Source organism: Bubalus bubalis, chromosome 12 (genome assembly GCF_019923935.1).
Source record: "Bubalus bubalis isolate 160015118507 breed Murrah chromosome 12, NDDB_SH_1, whole genome shotgun sequence".
Classification (NCBI taxonomy): Eukaryota; Metazoa; Chordata; class Mammalia; order Artiodactyla; family Bovidae; genus Bubalus; species Bubalus bubalis.
The window spans coordinates 1,577,134-1,596,344 of NC_059168.1; the positions used below are offsets into that span (position 1 = coordinate 1,577,134).

General features: G+C 47.9%; 1 protein-coding gene across 4 annotated transcripts in view; it reads right to left on the reverse strand.

Annotated features, from left to right (window-relative positions):
* LOC102391440 (two pore calcium channel protein 2) overlaps positions 1-17,278 on the reverse strand; it is a 53,191-nt gene extending 35,913 nt beyond the window's left edge. Inside the window, exons 1-4 of one of the 4 annotated variants that reach the window (XM_006059826.4) lie at positions 16,890-17,278; positions 7,517-7,599; positions 6,398-6,512; positions 3,447-3,575 (exon numbers count right to left, since the gene is read on the reverse strand). In XM_006059826.4, the coding sequence (XP_006059888.3) occupies positions 3,447-3,575; positions 6,398-6,512; positions 7,517-7,599; positions 16,890-16,964 (402 nt within the window). In that variant the 5' untranslated portion in view covers positions 16,965-17,278. Of the gene's footprint in view, positions 1-3,446; positions 3,576-6,397; positions 6,513-7,516; positions 7,606-16,889 lie in introns of all 4 variants that reach the window. The other 3 variants (XM_044925579.2, XM_006059825.4, XM_044925578.2) reach the window with 3 other exon arrangements.
* Between the last annotated feature and the right edge of the window lie 1,933 nt (positions 17,279-19,211).

A 19,211-nucleotide genomic window follows, 5' to 3' on the forward strand; every position in this document is an offset into this window, starting at 1 on the left:
GATGCCCACACATGACAACGTACACCAGACACATGACCTCACTCACACGGTCGGACATGTGAACACAGGCTCACATCTTTGAAAGTCTGCAAGCTGCAGGTTTGTATGTAGCGGACTCACTGTATTCATTTTTTAATAATAGGAAGTGAAGATATTTCTAAAAAAATGAGACCAGAGAGATAACTCTGTGTATTTCGGGAGTTCAGCACATGTATGAAGGAAGTCAAAACAAATTGAGGAAGGGTGAGAAAAGATAGTGGACACTCTAGGTTGAGGCCGGCTGGCTGCTGTGCTGAGATGGTAATTATAAAGTGCCCTCAGCTAATCACCGCCCGGGACCACTCTCATCACAGCAGCATTTCAGAATACGTCACCCTGCCTCACTTGGCATAACCCCTTAGCTAGGGTCCTTCCAGATTATTCTGTGAAGCTCTATCACTCTTTCTTCTTTTCCTTTAACAAAGATGTGTTCCAACTATACTGTAACCTGCTTTTTCGACCTAATAAACAAGAAGCAATCTCTCCTTGATCACAGACACATAAGTGCATATAAGGCCATTTTAACAGATGTGGATGTACCGTATTTTATGTATCTCCTATTGTCAGGAAAAGAAGAGAAGCGAAAGGCAAAGGAGAAAAGGAAAGATATATCCATCTGAATGAAGAGTTCCAAAGAATAGCAAGGAGAGATAAGAAAGCCTTCATCAGTGAACAATGCAAAGAAATAAAGTAAAACAATAGAATGGGAAAGACTAGAGATCTCTTCAAGAAAATTAGGGATACCAAGGGAACATTTCATGCAAAGATGGGCACAATAAAGGACAGAAACTGTATGGATAGACCTAATAGAAGCAGAAAATATTAAGAAAGAGATGGCAGAATACACAGAAGAACTATACAAAAAAAGATCTTAATGACCCAGATAACCACAACAGTGTGATCACTCACCTAGAGCCAGACTGAGCTGCGAAGTCAAGGGGGCCTTAGGAAGCATCACTCCGAACAAAGCTACTGGAGGTGATGGAATTCCAGTTGAGCTATTTCAAATCCTAAAAGATAATGCTGTAAAAGTGCTGCACTCAATTTGCCAGCAAATTTGGAAAACTCAGCAGTGGCCACAGGACTGGAAAAGGTCAGTTTTCACTCCAATCCCAAAGAAAGGCAATGTCAAAGAATGCTCAAACTACTGCACAATTGCACTCATCTCACATGTGATCAAAGTAATGCTGAAAATTCTCCAACCCAGGCTCCAACAGAACATGAATCGGGAACTTCCATATGTTCAAGCTGGATTTAGAAAAGGCAGAGGAACCAGAGATCAAATTGCCAATATCCATTGGCTCATCGAAAAAGCAAGAGAGTTCCAGAAAAACACCTACTTCTGCTTCATACCAGACCACCTTACCTGCCTTCTGAAAAATCTGTATGCAGGTCAAGAAGCAACAGTTAGAACCAATGGACTGGTTCCAAATTGGGAAAGGAGTACGTCAAGGCTGTATATTGTCACCCTGGTTATTTAACTTATATGCAGAGTACATCATATGAAATGCCAGGCTGGATGAAGCACAAGTTGGAACCAAGACTGCAGGGAGAAATATCAATAACCTCAGATATGCAGATGATACCACCCTTATGGCAGAAAGTGAAGAGGAACTGAAAAGCCTCTTGATGAAAGTGAAAGAGGAGAGTGAAAAAGTTGGTTTAAAACTCAACCTTCAAAAAACTAAGATCATGGCATCTGGTCCCATCACTTTGTGGGAAATAGATGGAGAGACAATGGAAACAGTGACAGACTTTATTTTGGGGGGCTCCAAAATCACTGCAGATGGTGACTGCAGCCATGAAATTAAAAGACATTTGCTCCTGGGTTTGTTATAAACCCAGACAGCATATTAAAAAGCAGAAACATTACTTTACCAACAAAGGTCCATCAAGTCAAAGCTATGGTCTTTCCAGTAGTCATGTATGGATGAGAGAGTTGGACCATAAACAAAGATGAGTGCTGAAGAATTGATGCTTTTGAACTGTGGTGTTGGAGAAGATTCTTGAGAGTCCCTTGGACTGCAAGGAGATCAAACGACTTAATCTTAAAGGAAATCAACCCTGAATATTCAGTGGAAGGACTGATGCTGAAGCTCCAATACTTTGGCCACCTGATGCAAAGAACTGACTCCTTAGAAAAGACCCTGATGCTGGGAAAGATTGAAGGCAGGAAGAAAAGAGGCCAACAGAGGATGAGATGGTTGGACGGCATCACTGACTCAATGGACATGAGTTTGCGCAAGCTCGGGGAGTTGGTGATGGACAGCGAGGCCTGGCGTGCTGCAGTCCATGGGGTCAAAAAGAATCGGACACAACTGAGTGAACTGAACTGAACTGATTGTCAGGAAATCCAGTTGTTTCCAATTTTTCAATACTAAGAACAGCTCAGCCATGACCAATCTTGTGGATAAATCTTTGAACACATCCTTCTTCCCAGGAATGGAAATATGGGAGCAAGCACTTGCACACAAAAGGCTTTTCCAAAGGAATAGCTAACCAGCCTTCCAGAAAAAACAACTGATTCTTCCCTCGAGTAAAGGATGACAAGATTGAAGGGATGAAAGAACTGAAATGTTTTCAATCTTGCTATGATTGTTTTACAGGCAAATGCACGGTCTTTTATTGTTGCTTTCATGTATAGTTCTTTTATGGGGGGGTATAAAGAGTGGCTTTATTTCTTTTCCAGGAAAAGGGGGAACACAGTAGGCTAGCCCCTCAAGAACCATGCCCTCCCACATGTATTTCTTAATTAGTCAAGTTAAACATTTTTTCTTATCTGCTGGTATTTACTTCCTCTTTCAGGAGATGCCATCACCAGTTTTCAGCACATATTTTTCATAGAAAAGTTGAGCATTTTTATTTAAAAAAAATAAAAACATCTATTTGGTCTTTATGCTATACTGAACTATGAAAAAGCTAAGAAATAGTCAAATAATACATTAATCTTTCAATCGCAATGACTGAGCAGCATTCATACAGATATACTATCTATAGGTATATATAATACAGGTACTATGTTCCTGAACTTAAGTATGAATATACAGCAGGGAACAAGACAATCATGTTCATACGTGTAAATGCAATTCAGGGGAAAAGGAATGGAAGGATATATGCCGGACTTGGAACTAGCACTCTGGTCTGAGGCTGCCTTGCAGCACATTTTTTAAAACTGTAGTTTCTGTTTCTTTTTCCTTTAATTTGGAAGTGCCCTTGAAACATTAAAACACTCACATCGTCACATTTTGCCCAATTTGCACTTCCCTTGTGGTTTTGTGGCGGTTATGCCGCTGGTGCTTGCTCTCCCAGCATCCGTCATTTTCCTGAACCCACTCAAACCTACCGAGTCTTTTCATACTTTCTGCCTTTGACCACAGCCTCTGGAAGGCACTGTAATGAGCACTCACCACTATGGTTACCATGACGCAGATGTTTTTTGTATCCTTCCAGAAGACCTTCTGAGGAGTGACTTTCGCAAAGTGAACCAGTCTCCCAAAGAAGGCAGTTAGACAGAGCACTTCTGCTATCGAGGTAACCTGTGGCAAAAAAAAACAGAGCTATGGCTCAATTCTCTCTTACTCCCTGACACCACCCTGTGAGCTGAGCAATGTCCCTCAGTTTTACTTGGGCTTCCCTGGTGGCTCAGATGGTAAAGAATCTGCCTGCAATGCAGAAGACGCAGGTTCAGTCCCTGGGTCAGGAAGGCCCCCTGGCGGAGGCAATGGCAACCCACTCCAGTACTCTTGCCTGAAGAATTCCACAGACAAGGAACCTGGAGGGTACAGTTCATGGGGTCACAAAGAGTTGGACACAACTGAGCAACTAACACGGCTTAATATTACTGAAAGTTACAGCAAAATTCTTAGCTGGTTGGAATGTTTTCTTTCTCTTAAAACGAAACCTGCCTCTCAACCACAAATCCCATGACCCAGCTGACAGGGTTTCCTGGAAGGGGCGGGGAGGGGCGTAAATCAGCATGCAGAGGACCCACAGAAGGCGTTCCTCAGAAAAGTGGGGCTCAGGGATTGGCAGAAACGGGCATCTGCTATGCTCTCAAATTCCCCGTGTTCATACTCAGAATAGACATCTAGAAGTTCAGTGTCTCTAATAATAACGCTCCAGAGATGTGTTTTGAAATGCCAGATCATTCCTTAGATCACTGCCCTCCCACCCTGCTGCCCGGATTTGGCTGGATGCTACCAGACCCACCTCGATGTCCTGACCATCTCCTCCTTGAGCTACGGGTATCAATTCCAAACTCCCACAGGCAGCTAGCGTTTGCAGTCTGTGAGTGCAACTCATATTAATCCTTTGCCCGCGGTTGCCAGGAGACAGTAAATCCTCCCTAACAGGAGTACTTCTCTCCATCAGTGGGGAGAGAAGAGCTCAGTGAGGGTGGAGGGAATGAATTTCTCAAGGGAAGGAGGAAGGGGCTGGCTCTGGGCCCTGAAAGCAGCAGGTGGCACAATTTCTCCACCCCTGACCCCAGCCCTCATGAGCCCTGGGCTCGGATAAGGGCTGCAGCCCCTTCAAACTTTCTAGCTCTCAGCCTGTTCATCCTTGAGGGGCTATAGAGACTTACTGTCAAGACCAGGCTTACAAAAGGGCCTGGGGCATTCCAGGACACCCTGGTTCAAGATGAGATTTTCTTGGTAATGCTGCTGTTGTTCAGTCACTAAGTCGTGACCCCACAGACTGCAGCATGCCAGGCTTCCCTGTCCTCCACTATCTCCAGAGTTTGCTCTAACTCCTGTCCATTGAATCAGTGATGCCATCCAGCCATCTCATCCTCTGTCGTCCCCTCCTCCCCACCCATCCCCCGTAATCTGACTTTAGAGACATGAAGTGCAAACACTGGCTGAACAGATAGCCAAGCCCAAGCTGTGTGTGAGCAATAATAAACAGCAGGGTGGGGACACAGAAGAGAGCCAAGGGGCTGAGAAGAGATCCTCGGGAGCGCACCTCATCCAGCGCCGGGCGGCGGGGGCCGGGAACCAGCTCTGTTCGCGTCTGTGAACGCACAGCTCTGCTTCTTCAGGTTTGGTGTTTGTTTTGACAGACACTGGGCTAAAAGTTTTCTGCCCAGAGATGTCATTAATTGTGACATCCTCATCAAATGGATACCACCAACCTTGGAAGCACCCATGGAAGATTGCCAACTTTGATGGCACCCAACAAACACAACTCTGATTTTTTACCTCCCTGTGCAGGGTCCTCCCCTGCTAACTCAGGGCTCGGGCATGTGATGGGCTCTGGGCACCTGGGCTTTGGCAAGTATGGTGTGAGCAGAGGTTGATGGTGCTTGCATGTTAGGTTGCAGCTCCTTCTTAGACTCCTATTCATAGGGAGAAGCCTGAGCCACGGGGAGAGGCCGAGAGAGAGCAGGGGCACTCCAGCCCTGTGAGCCCCCAGCTGCCCACCAGACCCACTACCCAGCCAAGAGAAAAATCTGCCCAGTTGAGCCAGTCACCCGCAGACTCATGGGAGGCAGGAAAAACTTATTCTTTAAAGCAAGGGTCAAATGAACGTTGTCTGTCAAAGGACCAGACAGTAAATATTTTAGGCTTTGCAAGTCATACAGTCTCTGTCACACGTACACTGAGAGGCGAGAGCAGTGTCAGTCGGGAATTAATGTGGGCAGGTCATCAATTTATTACTTGGAACCCATCTGCAGTAGCTCGGTAATCTGATGCTTTACTTCAAAGCACCTATAAATAATGACTTATGACTATGAAAAAAGCTGGAAGTGTGGCAAGTACAAGACACATATTACACTATATGCTCACATTGTCTACTCAACATTAAGTAAACATGCCTTCAAACATCACTTGTCTGTGCAATGTGCCCTTGTCATTCTAAAGGAGATCAGCCCTGGGATTTCTTTGGAAGGAATGATGCTAAAGCTGAAACTCCAGTACTTTGGCCACCTCATGCGAAGAGTTGACTCATTGGAAAAGACTCTGATGCTGGGAGGGATTGGGGGCAGGAGGAGAAGGGGACGACAGAGGATGAGATGGTGGATGGCATCACCGACTCGATGGACGTGAGTGTCAGTGAACTCCGGGAGTTGGTGATGGACAGGGAGGCCTGGCGAACTGCGATTCATGGGGTCGCAAAGAGTCGGACACGACTGAGCAACTGAGCTGCACTGAAGGCATAGAAGACCCAAAACCGCCACTTTGTTTCCAATGTCTAGTGAGGAAAAGCACCAGCTCGGGGAGTAGGCAGAATTCTTCCAAGCCCTCCCCCAGAAAGAAAAATGAAACCAAATTCATACGGACTGAAAATCTGAGGGGAAAAATGCAACTGAATTCATCTATGACAAAGTCTGATTAGCCATTCTGTGCTGAGAGCTTACCAAGAAAGGGAGCGGGAACACGGCTGGTTCCTCAAAGAGGGCAAGCGCAAGGTTGACCCAAATGAAGAAGTAGGTGGCTGCCCGCATCGTCCAGTGGTTATAGAAGTGGTAAAGTCTGGAGCGGAGAAGAACAGAAGAAGTTATAAGCGAGAAGCAGAAGTTAAACAGCTACCCCATGCCCCATTCGAAGAGGAGGAATGGGAGATAAACTACAAAGTCCAGGCTCTGACTGCTCTCCTTTCAACCCTAAGGAGTGAGGGATAGCGTTTGACTGAGTTCACACTACAAAATGTTCACAGCAAAAAAGTCACCAGCTCTCAAAGTGCATTCTCTTAACAGTCTCAAGCTAGGATGAATACCCTCCTGGTGGGGTGTTGGGGACCCTGAGATGTCCTTTTGGAGGGCTGACACAGAGCAAGCCCTCAGTCAGTGACCTATTATTAATATTACATGGCGCAGGGGCCTAACTGATTTATAATGGCTATCAGCCCATCTCGGCATAGTGGACCTCAGAGAGATCCTGGGGCACACGGTTCTCTTCCTGTAGGGGGTATCCCCCAAACCTGCCAGACGGCATCCAGGCATGAGGCATCCGCTGCTGCCTATGGAGGTACTGACACCTCAGTCCTGATGGTAAGATTTTTTTTTTCTTATTCTGAGCTGAATCTTTGGTTTTAGTTCAACCTTTAGGGGGGTAGGGAGAAAAAGCTGAATTGTCATGAAAAGAACAAATATATGAGTCCCATCAAAAGGCAATCGAAAGTAAAAGAAAAAGTCTTCTTATCACGTGGGAAGCTCTAAGAGGACAACCAGGCGAGAAAGACGCCACGTTTCCCACGCGGATGTCTTCTCCCCTGCCCCGGGTGTCACTTGGTTATCTGACCTTAGCATGTGTGCTGAGCACTTCCCTACCTGTGAGGACCGTGCTCTTAAAACGTGGAAGAACACCACCACTGGGGTTTGCCGGACGCTACGCGCCATACCCCAAATATTGCTCCAAATATTAGCTGATACAGTGACTTTAGTTTGGGTTCAACTTCAAGAATATGAAGTGCTAAAGGACAGGCGACTCTAGGTTTAACACTGTTTCACGTGTTGACAGTTGAACACTTGAATTACCTGATGGCCTGAGGGGATGTCTCAAACGGAACGTTTCTGTTGTACTGGGCGTCCGAGACATAGGCAGCTGCCAGGAGAAGCTCCTGGTCCTCAGTGGGAGAAAGAAAGGGGAGAACAAGTCAGAGCCAGAAGGGACACTTAGGTTTTCTGTTTGTAAGTACTGAGTGCGAAAGGAAAGCCCTCTTCTCCTCTCCCCCACCCCCACGTTGCCCCCACCCGCGCAGGGAGGAGCCGGCATTAACGCTGCCGCTTGGTTGCCTCCAGGTGCTTTCTGGGCAGTGAGAAGCCTGCTTAGCTTTCGGGAATTCAAATACAGGCTCTCAGGAGATGAAAACCACCTGGGTAATACAACAGATTCTTTACTGTCTGAGCCACCAGGGAAGCCACATAGATCTATTAATACATGTGCTTAAATGGTATATTTCTACGTTCATATTGGGCTTCCCAGGTGGCCCTAGTAATAAAGAACCCGCCTGCCAATGTAGGAGACCTACGAGATGAAGGTTCAGTCCCTGGGTCAGGAAGATCCCCTGGAGGACAGCATGGCAACCCACTCCAGTATTCTTGCCTGGAGACTCCCATGGACGGAGGAGTCTGGCGGCTTCGGAATATGGGTTCACAAAGAGTTGGACATGACAGCATCTGAGCACATTCATACACCAAGACTCAAACTATAGACTTTAAATATGTATGGTTTGGTGCATATTAATTATAGTTCAATGAAGTTGTTAAAAATTGCCCTCCCCCCCAACAACAAAAAACATTTGGATTAAAATTTGATGTGGAACAATAATCTCACAGGTGAATTAACTGCTATAAGAATATAACATCTACTGATTCACATGCATTCTCAGGGGTCTCAGGGGTCTTAAAGACAGGTCATTAAAGCCTAAGAAACATCATATAAATGTGTTAAACAATTACTACATATTTTCTTTTATGCAGTTAAAAAATATTTTAGTAGAAAACCTCGCAGAAGGCAATGGCACCCCACTCCAGTACTCTTGCCTGGAAAATCCCATCGATGGAGGAGCCTGGTAGGCTGTAGTCCATGGGGTCACGAAGAGTCAGACACTTACTGAGCGACTTCACTTTCACTTTTCACTTTCATGCATTGGAGAAGGAAATGGCAACCCACTCCAGTGTTCTTGCCTGGAGAATCCCAGGGACGGCAGAGCCTGGCGGGCTTCCGTCTATGGGGTCACACAGAGTTGGACACGACTGAAGCGACTTAGCAGCAGCAGCAGCAGAAAACCTAATATCAATTATTGTTCTGTGGAATATCTTGAACCTTCAGGAACACTAGAGTTCCCCAGGACATGCTTAGGCAGCTATAATATTTTAGTTTTAAAATAGCTGGCATCAGCAAACGTTGATTTTTTTTTTAATGAACACATTAATTTTAAGAAAATTCCATTAAGCTCCTAAAAGATCACACTGGGACAGCAAAGAATTCTGATACCAAAGTTTTTTTAAAGAAAATATTTAAAGTGAAATCTCTTAAAGACATTAAGAGATTTTTAAAGATGATGAGGGAGGGACTTCTCTGATGGACCAGTGGCTAAGACCATGTGCTCCCAATGCAGGAGACCGGGGTTGATCCCTGGTCAGGGAACTAGATTCTACATGCAGCAACTAAGAATTTGCATGTCACAACTAAAGATCCTGTGTGCCACAACTCAGACCCATTGCAAATTAATTAATTAATTTTTTTTAAAATGATGAGGGAACTCCCTCGTGGCCCAGTGTTAAGACTCTACACTTTCACTGTTCAGGTTAGTTCTCTAGAGATCACTGGTCAGGGAACTACGATCCCACATGCCACACAACTCGGCCACACACACACATACAAGAAAAATCTTTCCAGTCCCAGGGCAACCCTTTGTCCACAAATATAAACAGTTTGACAGCTACTAATTTGAGGGCAATCATCCACACAGCTTCCAGGTGGAGAATGGAAAAAAAAAAAAAAACATTGCTGCTGTTCGGTCACTCAGTCTGTCCAACACTCTGCAACCCCATGGACTGCAGCACGCCAGGCTTCTCTGTCCTTCACCATCTCCTGGAATTTGTGCAAACTCATGTCCACTAAGTCGGTGATGCCATCCAACTATCTCGTCTTCTGACGTCCGCTTCTTCTCCTGCCCTCAATTCTTCCCAGCATCAGGGTCTTTTCTAATGAGTTGGCTCTTCATATCAAGTGGCCAAAGTAATTTCTCAGGCAATTGGGCCCTGGGGCTACCTCCCTCAGACCCCACCCAGACTCCCTGCATTGAATATGTAAGCATCGTGGCACCCCATCCAAATGACCCCTTGCCAGCCAAACTCATGCCTGTCATTTTTAAATACGCTTACACTTTCATAACAGCTAACTTACATTAATGTTCCAAAGCTTTCCCATTCTAAATGGCTATTCCGTTTCTGATACTTATCTCTTCTTAGGATTCCATCTGCTCTGTCCTCTGGTTTTTCTTGTCTTCCTTCCCTCCATCCCATGTATATATGACTTCTGCCCATTTGTGCTTGGGAAGAAGTACTCTCAACAGGCAGAGTTATGGTACATGAACATTCTCACCTGTATTAAGCCCATTTGTATCCTCCTTGTAAAATGAATGACTTTTCATCCAACCCAAGAATGCGGCTTATGTTAGATATGCCATTCCAAAACTGCATATACTTTTCAAGTTTACATGGGAATCACTACCCAGGTGGCATTCATGGTAAAGAACCCACCTGCCAATGCAGGAGACATAAGAGATGTGGGTTCAACCCCTGGGCCGGGAAGATCTCCTGCAGGAGGGCATGGAAACCCACTTCAGTATTCCTGCCTGGAGAATCCCAGGGACAGAGGAACCTAGTGGACTAGAGTCCATAGGGTTGCAAAGAGTTGGAAACAATTGAGCCAACTTAGCACATATGAGTGCCCATGTCTGCTGTGAAAATGGTGAAGACTGGATATCAGGCATTCCTCCAGACAAGCTGAAAAGCGGCTTCATATCTCAAAACAGTAGCCCCAGTCTAGGGGAGACACCGCTGACTGCCTGGACGATAGATCTCACCTCCCAGGCACAATATAATCACCTTCAGAGAGTTTGCTTGTAAAGATCTTCCAGCCCAGACCAATTACATCGTTCTCTGGGAGGTGGGACCCAGCGCTGAACTTTTAAAGCGGCCAGGGGATTCCAATGTGCAGTCAAGATCAAAACATCACTGGTCTAAATATGGCCATTTTACTACTGTTTCTCATAGGTTTTGTATTTTCATGGCACTTGGACAATAATTGACTTCTCCTGATTTTTTTTTTCTTCCCTTTTCTCAAAGCCATGACATTTCCTTTCCACTCCCCAAGACTTAAAAACATGTGTAAGAGTTTTACATTTTCTCCTCCTACCCTGCCCACTTTGTAAGCCTTCATTCTGAGGAAGATGAATAATTTAAATCCCTCAGGGCAAGAGGGAGGAGGGTGTCCAGGAGGGAGGGGGAGATGGAGTCCAGAAATTCCGGTGGAATGAACAACTGGAAGCTCCAGATACCTTTAAGTTCAGAAACCCTGATAAAACCGAAGCTGTTGATAAACGTGCTTTGAGAAATGCCAAGGGATCTTCCTGGCAGTCTATTGGCTGAGACTTCACCTTCCAATGCAGGGGTTGCAGGTTTGATTCCTTCTTGGGGAGCTAGGATTCCCACATGCCTCACAGCCAAAGAAAACAAAACATAAAAGCAGAAACAATATTGTAACAAGTTAAATGCTGTTGTTTAGTTGCTAAATCTAAGTCAGGAGTCTGACTCTTTTGTGACCCCAAGGACTGTAGCCCACCAGACTTCTCTGTCCATGGGATTTCCCAGGCAAGAATAATGGAGCAGGTTGCCATTTCCTTCTCCAGAGGATATTCCTGACAAGACAGCAAACCCAGTCTCCTGTAATGGCAGGTGGGTGGTTTACCACTGAGCCACCAGGGAAGCCCCAACAAGTTCAATAAAGACTTTAAAAATGGTTCACATCAAAAAAAAAATTCAAAGAGAGAAAAAAGCCAATATGTCTTATTTAGATATAGAAGAAAATTTATAAAACTTAAGGTAAAGAGAAGTTACCATAAATTTCAAGCAAAGTGCTTCTCCTTGTCTGTTTTCCCGTGTCATTAGAAACACTATCCCCTCTCTCTGTCTCTCTCTCTGCCTTCCTTCTCTCCTCCCATAGGGCACTCTGATGTCCAGAATACAGCAGATCATTGCTTCCCTATGCACCTCACTCAAACCTTCAGTCAACAACACTGCCTGGTGTGCCCACAGAATCAAACGTCAACTCCCCGGCTTAGCCCTTAGGGCCTCTCCCTTCTGCCTTGGCTCCCTCACTTTCCCTACAGGAATCCCCTTCTCTGGCCCAAACTGATGGACTGACTATCCCACTCCCAGCTCCACACCCACGCCTGATCCCTTGCATGCCTAAAGCCAGGAATATCCTTTCCACCCTCCTCCATGGGGACCCATCTCAAATTTCACTTTCTCCTTGAGGACTGCCAACACCAGCAGCTTCCATTTCCATGTGGGAAGACAGCCAAGGGATGCTTTCAAAGTGTATGGTGAGTGTTCCATACAAAGAAATGGCTTCTGAGGCTAACCTAGGCACAGCAGCCTGGGCACGAAGGGTGAGAATATCAGTGACCACTTGGTGTGGGTATAAACAAATCGTGTGCCTCCGTGCAGAAAGCAACAGCCTAAGGGCCAAGGGCAGCCTGAAGATATGTTTTGTTTGGCCTAGAGAGTGCTTTCTGGATGCTGGCTACTGATTCAAATTTTTTACAAAACTGGAGCCAACACAAAAATGTGAACTTCTGGTTTCTCTTCAAAAGATCACAACATCTGGCCATGTTGGGTTGTACTGCAGTAAGTTTTTGCAACCCGCCCTGATACTTGGTCACCTGAAGGAACGCTTAGTATTTTCCCCAATTTTGTGGGTTAGCCAGGCAGTCCTTCCAGTCAGGGCCTACTTAGCTGGTCTCTGTGGTCATCTGGGGCTAGATGGTCTGGAACCAGCTGCGCTCACACATCTCGGCTGTGTGCACCGTGCAGCAGGCTGGCCAGGGCCCTTTCCTACGTGGTCGCTGGGTCCCCAGAAGCATCTGGAGAACACACACCAACGCTCAAGTAATTTTCATACCTCTGCTTGCATCACATCTGCCAACCTCCCACTGGCCAGAGCAAGTTTCATGGCCAGTGGTCTCAAGGGTTGGAGAAACAGACTCCACCTCCTGATGTGAGGGGTTGCAAAGGCCCATTGCAGAGGGGGAATAGATCCAAGATGGAGTGTGTGGCCATTTCTGCAATTGATAGCCCACGTGGCACAACCAACTGGACGTGGGTAGCTATGGTCCTAACTGTCCAGAGGACGTGCCCTCCGGGTCACAAGCCCCAGTCCCCTCCCCAGCTGGATTGTTCCCATCCAGGTCACTACTTTTATGTTGCTCCCTGGGCCCTGTGGACATTTCAGCTTGTGACCACACCTGATTTAGGGTTTCCCAGGTGATGCAGCGGTAAAAAATTTGCCTGCCAGTTCAGGACCCAAGAAATGCACATTCAGTCCTTAGGTCGGGAAGTTCCCCTGGAGGAGGAAATGGCAACCCACTCCAGTGTTCTTGCCTGGAGAATCCCATGGACAGAGGAGCCTGGCGGGCTGCAGCCTGTGGGGTCGCGCAGAACGAGACAGGACTGCTGACACATGCATGAGTTGATCTCTACCAGATTTAATGAACACCTTCCCAAGCCCTCCTGGTCACTGCCCTTTCCTCCTGCAAGGAACCTCTCTGAAAATTGCTATAAGGGAACACCAGTGAACCAAGAGCCCCCAGACAGGGTGAGCTAAGAGTCGGATGAACAGGTTTAAGAAGAACATTAAAAAAAGAAGCACATGAAGTATCAAGAGGTAATCACACAGAGGCACAAGGAAACAGCCTAGGACTGTTCTCAGCCTTGGCTGCCCTTTCGATACTTAGTAGCTTTAAAATTACTGTTGCTGGGACTTCTCTGGTGGTCCACTGGTTAAGACTCCAGGCTTCCAATACACAGGGTGTGGGTTTGATCCCTGGTTGGGAAGATCCTGCATTCTGCAAGGTGCAGCCAAAATCAGGAGAAAAAATTACTATTGCCCAGGCCACACCCAGGTCAATTAAATCAGAATCTCAAGGTAGAGTTTAAACCCAGATAATTTCTTTTTTTAATTAATTTATTTTTAATTGGAGGGTGATTGCTTTACAATATTGTGTTGGTTTCTGTCATCTATCCACACGGATCAGGCATAGGTATACAGATGTCCCCTACCCCTTGAACCTCCGTCCCATCTCCCACCAAACCGAGATACATTTCTAAAAACTCCCGGGTAATTCTGCCCAACAGTAAGGCTGAGAATCACTAGCATCGGATTATTTCTATTTCAAAACTGAAAGTATTGGTCAAAGCACCAGAATGGCTTGCCATCTCAGTTCAGTCGCTCAGTCATGTCCGACTCTTTGCGGCCCCATGAATCGCAGCAAGCCAGGCCTCCCTGTCCATCACCAACTCCCGGATTTCACCCAAATTTATGTGTCATTGGTGATGCCATCCAGCCATCTCATCCTCTGTCGTCCCCTTCTCCTCCTGCCCCCAATCCCTCCCAGCATCAGGGTCTTGTCCAATGAGTCAACTCTTCGCATCAGGTGGCCAAAGTATTGGAGATTCAGCTTTAGCATCAGTCCTTCCAGTGAACACCCAGGACTGATTTCCTTCAGAATGGACTGGTTGGATCTCCTTGCTGTCCAAGGGACTCGCAAGAGTCTTCCCCAACACCACAGTTTAAAAGCATCAATTCTTCGGCGCTCAGCTTTCTTCACAGTCCAACTCTCACATCCATACATGACCACTGGAAAAACCATAGCCTTGACTAGCTGGACCTTTGTTGGCAAAGTAATGTCTCTGCTTTTGAATATGCTATCTAGGTTGGTCATAGATAACTTTCCTTCCGAGCGTCTTTTAATTTCATGGCTGCAATCACCATCTGTAGTGATCTTGGAGCCCCCCCAAAATAAAGTCTGACACTGTTTCCGCTGTTGCCCCATCTATTTCCCATGAAGTGATGGGACCGGATGCCATGATCTTAGTTTTCTGAATGTTGAGCTTTAAGCCAACTTTTTCACTCTCCTCTTTCACTTTCATCAAGAGGCTTTTTAGTTCCTCTTCATTTTCTGCCATAAGGGTGGTGTCATCTGCATATCTGAGGTTATTGATATTTCTCCCGGCAATCTTGATTCCAGTTTGTGCTTCTTCCAGCCCAGCGTTTCTCATGATGTACTCTGCATGTAAGTTAAATAAGCAGGGTGACAATATACAGCCTTGACATACTACTCCTTTTCCTATTTGGAACCAGTCTGTTGTTCCATGTCCAGTTCTAACTGTTGCTTCCTGGCCTGTATATAGGTTTCTCAAGAGGCAGATCAGGTGGTCTGGTATTCCCATCTCTTGAAGAATTTTCCACAGTTTATTGTGATCCACACAGTCAAAGGCTTTGGCATAGTCAATAAAGCAGACATAGATGTTTTTCTGGAACTCTCTTGCTTTTTCAGTGATCCAGCAGATGTTGGCAATTTGATCTCTGGTTCCTCTGCCTTTTCTAAAACCAGCTTGAACATCTGGAAGTTCACAGTTCACATATTGCTGAAGCCTGGCTTGGCAGCCAAAAGCAACACTAGGCAGAAAAGGGTTCTAAAAAACTGCTTCAAAGGAGAGGACAGAAATGCATTTCAGGTGACTAGGCAGTTTCTTATTAAGTGACCCCAAACTAACTTTTAAAAAGGTTAACCAGGTCAGACTGGTACGAAGTGTCTGAGGACTGAGCTGCAGTTTAATGAGTTAGTCGATACTGTTATCTCAGAAACTAGAGTTCTGCTGACTGTGACCTGTTGGTACCAGGCTCTTCATCCGCTCTGCCTGCTCCCAGGCTGACCCCTGCAGGCATGCATTAAGCTTATGTCTCACTCAGGACTCAGCCGGGACTCTGGGCTGTTTTCAGCCCTCCTGGCATTTCTAGAGGCCTGCAGTTACTTTTTTACATTCTTTAATTTTGACAAAGAAGCATTAAACACACAGTGAGACACCTGACAGTCTCAAAAGATTTTCCTGCCGCAGAAGACTGGTGCTTACCATCAGCGTCATCAGTTTGCTGAATGAGGAGAGCAAGACCTGGGTTGGGTTGGAGCCAGGGACCAAGAATCCTTTTCCTTCTCTTCCTCCTTGACCTGCTTTTCTCTGCTTAATCCTTTAAGGGACAGGGGACATGGTAGAATCTGCCTGTTGGAAGTTGCCAAGCCCCTTTGGGAGGCCAGTAGGCCAGGGAGCACTGGCAGAACAGGGCATTTAACCCCACCCAGAAGCCTGCCCCTCGGACCATCCTGAGCAAGTTGCAGGGGCCACATAGCTGAAGCAGGGAGGAAGGAGAAGACTTCTCCATACACTCAAGGAGACAAAGGACTAAAACACCTATCACCTCCCACACACCTGCAGGAGTAAAGGAAACGCCTCCGTGTGCCAAGCAAGGTGCCCTGGGCCTCACCGACACCGTCTTCTCCAGACGGGTGTGATTTATCACCGCCACCCTTACAAAGTGGGAAACCAGAGACTTCCAGCGTCTTGTCATTCACATCTAACATTTCCTGACTCAGACCCGAGGCTCTTTCCATTGGCGCCCTGCCTGCCTCTCCACTGAGTTCTTGTTCAGGGAAAGGAAACAGCCCTAGAAGAACTCTTTCCAGTTCCCAGCCTTCCCAAGCTCAGGCGGTCTGGGTGAAAGCAGAGCTGAGCGACTGCGCAGCGCGTCTGCCCGGCCGCAGGGATCCGAAAAGCCAGGGCGACCGCAGCGCTCCCCGCCCCACATCCTCCAGCCTCCCAGGCTTTCCCCTTGCGGCAGGACCCTCGCTTGGCTTCCTGCCGCCATGGAGCTCCGTGCGGCGGGCACGGGCCACCCAGACCCGGGGGCGCGCCACACGGAGACAGGACCCCCAACACGCAGCCGGAGCGCCGATCCCAGCTTGGCCCCGGCCTCCGGGTACGGGCTTGACAACTCCAGTAACGACCCGAACGCGCGGGGCTGAGGCCAGGGGCCCGGCGCCTCTGCGCTCCAGCGGCGGTGCGCCTCCCGCACCCGAGCACCCAGAGGACCCAGAGGACCGAAGAAGCCCGGGGGCGGAGGGGCTCTGCAGCCGCATCTCCACCCCGGAGCCCTCGTTCCCAGAGGCTGGTACTGGCTGGGCTCGGGGTCGCTCTCCACCCAGGAGTCCCGAGGACCGCGGACGCGGGGCTGGGGGCGCTGCCGTCCGCGCGCAGCCACCAGCCCTCGGGGCGCCCTTACCTCCAGGTCGGGTGGCTCCTCGGAGGACGACGGGCGCGAGTGATGGGTCCCCGCGGCTCGGCTGTTCCCGGGCATCGCGGCGGCGACTCAGCCCTCGGGCTGCTGGAGGCCCGAGCTTGGCGCGCTCCGCACGGCCCTTCGCGTGACTGCGACGGAGCCCCACGGGTGGAGGATTGGCGGCGGGCGCGGCGGGTCCCCGGCTCTGGCCCCTTCCCGCCCTGACCCCGGAGTAGTGCCGGAGCCGGGGGCGGGGACGCGGTCTCGTCCGGGGCTGGGGCGGTAGGGGGCGGGACGCTGGGGGCTGAGCGGATCCCAGGGGCAGTGCGGAGGTTAGAGGCCAAGCTGGCGAAGGGTCCCAGCCGTGCGCCCTGGGCGTGTGATTGCGCTTAGCTTTCTGTATCAATAAAATAGTAACAAGACCTTCCTCCCAGGGTTGTTGCGAGAATTAAAGGAGTCACTGTATTCAGTTGCTGCCACTGGCAGCTGCCCGGTAAATTATGTTTCCTTCCGAGTGGAACCCCCTGGAGAGCTGGGTGTGGACCCAGAGAAGGGCCTCCTGGGGCAGATACCTCTGAGAAGCGGTGTGCGAACCTTCCTCCCTTCCCTGGTGCACTCCAGTGTCAGCCTGGCCAGGAACTTGGGCCAGATTTCCAAATTCAGAGCCTCTGAATTTGGAAAGAAAGCAGATTAGATTTTCATGAGACTATTCCTGATTTTTTTTCATGTTGGAATGAATTTTAAAATAATAATAATGAATGTTTACATGGTTTTGTTTTGTTTTGTTTTGTTTTGTTTGCTTGTAGGGCAGGCAGTGCTGGGCTCCTGCACCAATGAACTTCACTGAAAAGTGAAAGTGTTAGTTGCTCAGTCCTGTCTGACTCTTTGTGACCCCATGGACTGTAGCCTGCCAGGCTCCTCTGTCTATGGGGTTCTCCAAGAATACTGGAGTGGGTTGCCATTTCCTTCTCCAGGGGACTCTTCCCGGACCAGTGATCAAATCCCTCTCTCCTGCGTTGGCAGGTGGATTCTTTACCACTGAGCCACCAGGAAAGCCCATGAAATTCACTAATACTTCTCAAAGAAGGAATAAGCCTGGCAGGGCAGGGACTCACCCTGGTCACCTAGCAAGAGGCACAGTGTTCCTCTGGGCTCATCAGGACTACTCTGTGCTTGGTACTGATGGATGCCAAGGTCCAGGTAGGGTACTGTGGTGGGCAGAATTATCACCCACCCATCCCAAGATTCCAGATCCTAATCCCTAGGACTGTGAATCTGTTACTTTACTGCTCTAAAGCAGGAGTCCCCAACCTTCCAGATCTCATGCCTGATGATCTGAAATGGAGTTGATGTAATAATAATAGAAATGAAGTCGCAATAAATGTGTCCCCAAACCATCCCACCACCCCATCTGTGGAAGAGTTGTCTTCCATGAAATTGGTCCCTGGTGCCAAAAAGTTTGAGGACAAATGCTCTAAAAAGACTTCACAGTACTGTTACTAATCAGTTGATCTTAAAATACAGATTGTCCTGGATTATCTAAAGTCACTCGGTGCAATCACAGGAACCCTTAGAAGCAGAGGAGAAACGCAGAAGGGCAGGTGAGAGATGATGGTCCTGGAAGGACTCAGTGTGCCTGGTGGGAATGCTGCTGTCCTGAAGATGAAGGGGAGCTACAGGGAACCGAATCTGCCATCAACTTAAATGAGCCTGAATGGGAATTCTGCCCAGAATCTCCAGGAAAGAACACACCAACTTTGTTTCAGTGGCTTGAGACTCAGAGCATAGAATCCAGCCATGCTTTCCTGGACTTCTGACCACAGACTGCGCTAATACATGGATGTTCGTTTAAGCCCCTGAGTTTGTGGCACTTGGTTACATGCAAGAGAAAATGAATCCAGGACGCTAGACTGCTTTTCAATGCCAGAGTCAAGTTCTTGCAATGAGGCTGGCCTGCAGTGAGAAGGGCAGGTGGCCCAGGCCCTTAATAGGCATGCTGGGCACTGCATTTGCCACCGTCCGCCTCTTCTGGTTGTTCCCCCTCAACTCAAGCTTTACACCCTCTGGGAGGCCCTTCCTCAACTTCTCCCAACCAGTGGGTCACTTCCTCTCTGTGGTCCCATGCTCTTCATGAAAACAGCCATGTGGCACCTCAGTTCTTCTATTTGTATATGTTGTCACATACCCCCGGGCCACCAGCACCTGGTGGAGGAGGGACTGGGAACCGTGATGTCTAAATCTCCAGTGCCTGGCACAGAGCAGGCACGTGGTAGGTAAGTGAAATGCAAAAACGGAATTCATAGCAGCTTGTGGCCGGTGGTTCTT